This window comes from Alligator sinensis, unplaced genomic scaffold (assembly GCF_000455745.1).
Source record: "Alligator sinensis unplaced genomic scaffold, ASM45574v1 scaffold1509_1, whole genome shotgun sequence".
In the NCBI taxonomy this organism is placed as follows: domain Eukaryota; kingdom Metazoa; phylum Chordata; order Crocodylia; family Alligatoridae; genus Alligator; species Alligator sinensis.
The window spans coordinates 64,497-72,314 of NW_005842711.1; the positions used below are offsets into that span (position 1 = coordinate 64,497).

Genomic DNA, 7,818 nt, shown 5'->3' on the forward strand with positions numbered 1-7,818 from the left:
TGCTGACCAGGCACAACAAGAGCAAGGCAGCCATGGGGCCAGACGGTTGCTGGGACAATGTGGCTGAGCCCCAGAACTTCACCCTGCTAGGGAGCCCCTCAGCCCTGCCTGACGCCATCATCAATGGGGCGCTGGACGGGGTGGTGCTGGGCGCATGGCTGGCAGAGCGCACAGAGCCCCCTGCCCCCGTGAGCACCCTGCTAAGGGAGTACTATGCTGCAGGGGCCCTCACTGGGCCCGGCCAGGCCCGCAGCAACTTCCGGCGCCAGAACTTTGCAGCACTGAGCCCAGCCGAGGTGCTGACAGGGCAGGTAGCCAGCGCTCTCCTGCTGGTCCAGACCCTGCCGCAGACACAAGCCCTCTTCCAGGGGGTGGGCACAGAGGAGCTGCTTGGGCTCGCCCACAAGGCTGCACAGGAGTTCACAGTCACCTACCTGGGTAGGTAACCAGACTTCTCCTTCGTGATGGGGAATGTGGGGCAGAGCAGGGACCCGGTCCCACCACAGCACCAGGTCCAGGGTACCCCTATCGGGCACCCCTCTCTGGACCAGTACCCTCCTTAGAGTGGGAGTCAGGACCCCTGGTCTGCTTCTGCCCAATCTGGAGCTATGCTTTCCTGGGCTTGGGTCCAGGTTCTGCCTCCGGCCATGGCTCCATTCAGACCAGGGGCAGGGGTTGAGGGAAGGACTCAGGGCTTGCTCCATGAGGGGCCTAAGGCCAATGCTGGAATCTCAGCCCCCGCTTAGCTGCCCCTCACCCTGGCCATGCCTGAGGGCTGCAGGGCAGGAGGCTGAGCCAGGAGACTCCTCAGACTCTGGAGGAGCCAGGAAGGAATTCCCTGTTCACATTCACTCCAGGTTTCAGCTCCTTCAACTCTGAAGGAGAATCCATGTCTGATAACCCAGCCTGTGTTATATGTGGGTCTTGCATTTGCAGCCCCCATGTTGAGCTACAGAGGGACATCCCATGTAGGAGGGACAGCATATGGCCATCCCAGGCCGCATGGAAGGGTCAGGACAGGATTCCCCCCCCATAAGTGCTGCCTGGTGGAGAAGAAGAGATGTCACCTTCCTCTGAGGTGCTGCCACGTGGGTTACTGCCAAGGCTGGAGGATTCCGGGACCCACTGCTGGTCCTTGGAGAGCCCTAAGGCCCCTGGCATGAGGGACTGGCTCTGCAGGCTGGGTGATACTGGGGCCCTTGTCCCCTGTTTGGAGTTGGCCAATTCAAGGGTGTTCCAGGAGTTGCAGGCACTGAGCCTCACAACTGCTAGCAAGGGGGTTGACGTTGTGATAGGGGGCAGCCCCTGGGCCAGTGGCTGCTGTGAGCCTGAGGACTGGGCCCAGCAGCAGTGCACCACTCCCAAGTCCTGAAACATATTCTCCCAGAAAAAGTTTGAACAGAAATGCTCCAGGGATGGGAGCTGGAGGGAGATTGCCTCTTTCTTAAAAGAGCAGAAAGAAGCACTTGAGCTAGGACCCCTGACCCAGCTTGTCTGGTGAGCCCTGGAGACGTGGGACAGGGAGGCTGCAAAACCAGAGTGGGAGGAAGACTTTTCTTCTGGGTTTGAAAGCAGGGGTAGAGAGTCACCCCTATGTGTCTATTGCGCAGCCCAGGCCCCTGCACCTGCAGCACCATCCTGCTGGCCCTGGGCAAGTTGCTGGGTCCAGCTGCAAGGCAGAGATCCAGGCACCGGCACCAAAGCTGGTGTCGTGGGGGTTGCAGGAGGTGCCTGGGCTTGGGGCTGCAGTCCCACCCTGCAATGTCCATCTGCCTGCAGAGTGCCCAGCCATCATCCCCCGTTGTATGTGGGAAGCCAGACCCTACAAGGGTGAACCCCAGCAGCTCCACCTGCCACTGGGCTTTCTGTACATCCACCATACCTACATACCCAGCCAGCCCTGCCGTAGCTTCCCCGAGTGCGCTGCCAACATGCGGGCCATGCAGCGCTTCCACCAAGATGACCGTGGTTGGAATGACATTGGCTACAAGTGAGTGTGATTGCTCCCAGCATGCCCAAGGCTGGGAGTGGGGAGACGGGACAGGGGGACGGGACACTTTAACCACACTAGACAACCTGCCCCTGAGAAATGCACTGCCCCAGGCCTGAGGAGCAGGGTACAGCAGCACATGGGACTGAGCTGTGGCTGGAAAGTGGGGAGGATCTTGAGGCCTGCCAGGGTCCCTGCATCCCCAGCCCATTCTGGATATCTCTGAGCAGGGCCTCCAAGCAGCCTGGCTGCAGAAGGGATCTGCCTTTCCCCAGCCCAGGGACACTGAGGGGCAGGGACCCCGCAGCCTCCCAGGGACTACTTCGACCCTGCCCACCCTACTGTGGCCTGTGCTGAGCAGCAGGATCCTGGCTCCTAGCACTCCAGAGCTCACTGCTGTACTCTCACTCTGCTGCAGCTTTGTGGTCGGATCAGATGGGTACCTGTACCAAGGCCGAGGCTGGCACTGGGTGGGTGCTCACACCAGAGGCTACAACAACAAGGGCTACGGGGTGAGCTACATTGGGGACTACTCGACCACCCTGCCGGAACCCTTCGCTCTGGCACTGGTACGCAACAGGTTCCTGCGCTGTGCTGTGGCTGGTGCCCGGCTCCAGGCCAACTACACTGTGCATGGGCACCGGCAGATGGGGCACACCAAATGCCCCGGCGATGCCCTCTTCCAGGAGATTGAGACCTGGCATGGCTTCAAGGTGAGCAAGGAGCTGGGAGGACTGTGTCCCCTCTGCCGCCACACAGTGCAGCTAAACATGAGGCTAAGCCCCTGGCACAGACCCCACCCCGCTCCTTCCAAGAGCTGCAGGCCCCAGCTGTTCTCTCCAGCAGCAGGGCAGGGCCTGCTCCAGTCATCTGAGAGCAGCCACTGTTGTCCCACGATCACGGGGATGTGGAGCTTGGAGCAGATCTCCAGCTTACTGAGGCCTTGGGGCCAGCACTATAGGGGCCATGTTTGTCCCATGGCCAGCTCTGGAGGGCATAGCTAGTGCAGGGGGTGCTGGAGAATGCAAGAGAGTAAAGGAGGGTGGGGGTTGGGGCCTGCCCTGAGCTGTGGATCCAATGCCTCTTCCTCTGCTTGCTGTTGCAGTGAGTCCCCAGCCAGACCAGGCTGGAGCCCAGCTGTGCTTTGGACATACCCAGCAGGACCAAGCCCCGCCAGGCAGGCGAGAGAGGCTGTGCTGGTGGGTGCAGACAGGCACAGTGAAGCTGAGGCTGTCAAGGATGGAGGCCAAGTCCGGTGGCTGCTGCACATCTTTGATCTGCCCTGGAACATCAGACAATAAAGATGGGGATGGGGGCACATCGGCCTGGCTCTGCTTATGTCTGCGTGTGTTGTAGCAGGGCACCACGGGCAATGGAAAGCCCCCATCAGCCAGACCAAAGTGCTTCCTGGCCTAGCCAAACCAGAGCACAGTGGGGAAACTGAGGCAGAGGCAGGAGACTGACTCCCAGCTGGCTGGGGTACATTGGGTGGCAGTGCATCCCACCCCTGCCTCATGCAGAAATGCCTCTCGCCCCCAAGTGACTGCCCTTCTCTCTGCCACACTTCAGACCAAAGAGCTCCTATTCTGACAGCCAGCCCTTTTCACAGATGGGCAGGAACCTGCTGGAGGCAGCCAGTCCCCTCAGGAGAGGACCCATCCCCACAGCTAGGCCCCTGTGCTCTTGCCCCACAATGGCTGTGTTGTGTCCTCACGGTAGGAGCCTTGATGTGGTGTTTCCCACAGCTGCCACTAGGTGGTGCCACTCCCCTCACATGCCAGTGACGCTACCCTGAGCATGGGGGGGCAGAGGGGGTGGCCTTCCAGCTACAAAGGAATCAGAGGGGGCTGGAGGGATGCAAAGTTGTGCTGCCTCCTGGACCTGAAAGCAGAAGTGCAGAGAGACCTGGGAGTCAGTGCAAGGCAACTTTGTGCCACAACCCATTCAGCACAGTCCTAGCAGAGATGTTGTTCACTCTGAAACCTAATGATCCCCACCCCTATCACCCAGTTCTAAGCTGCCACCCACAGACTTCAAGAGAAGAGAACAGCCCTGGGGCTGGGAGGCCCTGCCTGCTGTGGGCTCGCCGTGGGCGGTAGGTGCAACTACCATGCCTGAGCCCGTCTGGCTTGGTTCGTTGCTGTATGGGCCACAGTGGAGCCAAGCCCCAGGCCCATAAGAACCAGCCCAATACAGCAGAAAGCAGCAAGAGCATCCGAGTTGCTCAGGCAGGGGTGGAGGTGAGACTGCAACAGCAGTTCCCGCCTGGTCACATGGGGACTTGCCGGCAACCCAGTGCTGCCGAGAGGAAACCAAGCAGAGAGCTGAGGAGCCAGGAGGTGACAGCAAGGCGGCGGGAAGCCAAGGTAAAGTGCAGGGCTTCTGCTGACCCCTGCCTCTCTGCAGGGGTCTCTGGGGCAGGGGGCTGGAGGGAGCAGGGAAAGCTCCCAGCCCTGGCCTCATGGCTGTAGGGCGCATAGAAGGTGGCAGGCAGCCCTGGTGCTGCCTGCTCCTTTAGCGGCCCTTGTTCTGTGGCAGCAGCTCTCCAAGGGGCACTCCCCCTGCACCCAGGCTGGAGAGGGCCAGGGGCTCCCCCTGCATGCATGGAGGTTGCAAGAGTGAGAGAAACGGGGCCATGCGGGAACCAAGGCAATGCCCCAGGGGCTGGGGACCAGCCCCCCAGACATCCAGGGGAGCATTCAGGGCTGCTGCAGGGGGAGGGGGAGGAGGTAGCCTAGATGGGAGGCCGCAAACAGCAAGCAGGGGCCCCGCACAGCTGACTTTCTTACAGCATCTCTGGGGAGAGCCCCCACTGCCAGATCAGACTTGAGGCAGGGACCCCAGGGGTAAAGGGTCATAAGGGAGCTGGGCTCTGCCCCGTTGGTAGAGGACAGCCTCCCCTCCCATCGTGAGGTTTGAATGCAAGCAGGAGCCCCCAAAGGGCAAGGGCTGGTTGCTGGAGATTCACAGGCCCCTGGGATCTGGGCTCTAGGCCCCTGGGAGACCTTAGGGGGCCCAGTCTCCCCTGACACCACAGGCTCAGGGCCATGGATGTTGGAGGGACTGGTGCCTCACTCATGCCGGTGGGAGCCTGAAGGCTGCAGTTGACCCACGCCCCGCCAGTCTGGCCAGGATGCACTGGGAAGGGGCCATGGCTCTCCTCAGTGACTGGTTCATCCCTCCAAGGCCACAGGACCCCAGGGGCTGCTGATTTGCATCTGAAACTCAGAGCACAGGGCAGGTGGTGGAGAGGAAACAACTGGTGAGGGAGGAGAAGAGCTGCAGCAGGAGGACAGAGGGAGCGGAAATGCCCCCCACCCCCCTGCCAGTCCCTAACCGTTGCCCTCTCCCTCACCACCACCTGGGAATTGGGAGGACTGGTTCTTAGTGGGTCAGGTAGAAGCGTCAGCTAGGCACCACCCTTGGTGCCACGCTCCCTGCACCTTTCCTGGGCACATAGCCCCAGCCCAGCCCCTGCGCCCTCCTCTGCAAGGACTTCCAGCCGCAGGGTTTCCTCATGGGCTGCAACACTCGCTCTTTCCTGAGACACTGGGGCCTGTGCAAGGGCAAATGCACAACCCCCCAGCAACTCCTATTGCAACCAACACCTGTCACCCCAGGGTCACAGGCAGTGGGAGGGGCATCATTCTCCTGTCCCCTCTGAGCTCCCATGAGTCTCCCATGAGTTCCATGCAACCCCAGGGAGCTGCTGTGGCTCAGCTTGGGAGTGGACAACCCATGGCAGCTGCCCCAGGGCCCAGGTGGCTGCAGGCACCCATCTGTGCCCTCTCCATTGCATCATGGGGAGGACACCAGGTGGGCACATACAGAGCATGTGTCAGCTCTGGAGGCTCTGAATGGCAGCCCTGCCCTCATCTGTCTTGAGCCCATCTCATGCTGCCCCTTCCCCTGCTCTTCTCGCCCTCCTGCTGTGCCCAGGAGGGCCATCCCCAGGCCCTGCTGTGCCTCGCTGTCCGAGTGCAGCCTCACACACCTGCTCTTCCTCTGCAGATGGAGGTGGAGAAGCCGCCCCCCACAGCCGAGTCTCCATCCCTGCTAAAGTCCTACAAATGGCGAATGGGCCCCCAAGGTGGGGAGAAGGAGCTGGAGAGGGCCCCCCCGACCCCTGGCCCCAGCCGCTGGAGCAAGCTGCACACTTGGAAGCGTGCATACAGCCACCCGGAGACAGACACCCCTGAGGAGAGCACAGCCAGGAGTGGCCAGAGCCCTGGGCCCCCAGGCCCCACAGGCAGTAGCAGGGCTGCAGCCCGACGGTCCATGTTCCAGAGGGCCTTCTCCGCCCCAGCTAAGGCACCCAAGGAGCCCCGGGGCCAGGAGGGTGGGAAGCTGAACCTGCGGAAATACCTGCGCTCCATGTCCCACCGCAGGAGCCCAGAGAATGGGGCCAAGGCAGAGCGGACACCCCTGGAAGTGGCCAGAGGTGAGGGGGGCCTGGTGCTGGCTGCACACCTTGGCACTGGGGCATCAGGTTGGGAACGGCCATCTGGCCACGGGGGCCAGAACAACAAGCCTGGATGAAATGCTGGGGCTGGGGGTCAGACACAGCTCCAGGCCACACCTTTACTCTGGAGGCCTGGGCTCCCCGTGGGCAAGGCAGCACCAGGGCTGGTGGACCCTGCAGCGAGGGTCAGACTCTTGGATGAGGCAGGCCCCTGAGAAGCAGGGTGGATTTTCAGAGGCGAGTGGGGGATGGAGGTGGCAGTTCTGTTCCCATGTGTCTGTCCGTCCAGCCTTCTGTGTGTCTGTCAGTCACCACGCCAGGCTCTGGTGCCCATTCCTAGCTTGCGCTCCAAACTTCCCTGAGAACCCCTGCACCCCGAGCCAAGGGGCCCCATGAACCAAACTGAAGTGACATGGCTCAGCTGGCTTCACCACCTGCAGTCCCCATGGCAGATGGAGGGCAAGGAGACCAGCACATGGCGTGCCAGGACCTGGTAGCGTAGCACTGTGTCCCTGCAGCCAGGGTCATTGCTGTGTGATCCATGGGGATAGGGCATTCCCCAATTCCTGGCCTGACAGCCCTAGGGCCAGGTGCCTCCGTGAGAGCAAGACCTGTCAGTGCTTGGGGTCAGGCCTGCTCAGACCCAGGGCCCTGGAGACTCCCCTCCCAGCAACATGGAGACAACTACAGCAGCTAGAGGATACCCAGGCAAAAGGCCTGCCTGGGGCTGGGTCCTGGTGTGACCCAGCCTGGTGCACAGCTGAGCTGCATGTTGGTCTGTAACGGGGGATGCAGCACAGCTGGCGGGGCCTCCCCATGTGCCCCACAGAGGCTGGTTGGTGTCTTAAGCCTCTGTTATGCCTGATGCTTCCAAATAATGTTGAGCCCTGGCAAGAGCAGAAGTCCCCTGACAGGAAGCCCCAGGCAGGGGCTCTGTTCAGACTCTACAAGCCCGGACGTTGACGGCGCCCGCAGACAGCCAGGGAGGAAGTGCGCAGCTCCGGGACTGAGCCAACAAGGTGCAGGCTGGGTGTGGGGCCCACACCAGGCAGGGATGTGCTCTGTGGGGCTGCCAGGGCGGCCCCAGGCACTGTGCTAAATTCACCTCGAAAGCAGAGCGAGCAGCAGGCGGGGGCGGGCTTTGCTCCAGGATGTGGTCTGGGTCTGCGCGGGGGGAGCAGCTCCGTTGGCGTTGTGCACGGGGTTGCTGCAGCAGCAGTCCTGGGGCACTAGCATGGCAGGCGGCTCAGGGGCCAACCATGGCACCAGGGGCCAAGTGACCCTGGGCATAGATTCATAGATTCATAGATGTTAGGGTCGGAAGGGACCTCAATAGATCATCGAGTCCGACCCCCTGCATAAGCAG

At 61.8% G+C, this 7,818-nt stretch overlaps 2 protein-coding genes across 2 annotated transcripts in view; both read left to right on the top strand.

The window, feature by feature from the left end:
• Positions 1-3,293, top strand: part of PGLYRP2 (peptidoglycan recognition protein 2) — a 4,230-nt gene extending 937 nt beyond the window's left edge. The window contains 4 exon segments of the mRNA XM_025216204.1: positions 1-438; positions 1,780-1,990; positions 2,409-2,703; positions 3,096-3,293. The exon segment at positions 1-438 is cut by the window's left edge and continues 28 nt beyond it. Of these exon segments, the coding sequence (XP_025071989.1) occupies positions 1-438; positions 1,780-1,990; positions 2,409-2,703; positions 3,096-3,098 (947 nt within the window). The 3' untranslated portion in view covers positions 3,099-3,293.
• An 841-nt stretch (positions 3,294-4,134) lies between these two features.
• RASAL3 (RAS protein activator like 3) overlaps positions 4,135-7,818 on the top strand; it is a 22,048-nt gene continuing 18,364 nt past the window's right edge. The window contains exons 1-2 of the mRNA XM_025216189.1: positions 4,135-4,356; positions 6,002-6,431. Coding sequence (XP_025071974.1) covers positions 4,135-4,356; positions 6,002-6,431 — 652 coding nt within the window. The remainder of the gene's footprint in view (positions 4,357-6,001; positions 6,432-7,818) is intronic.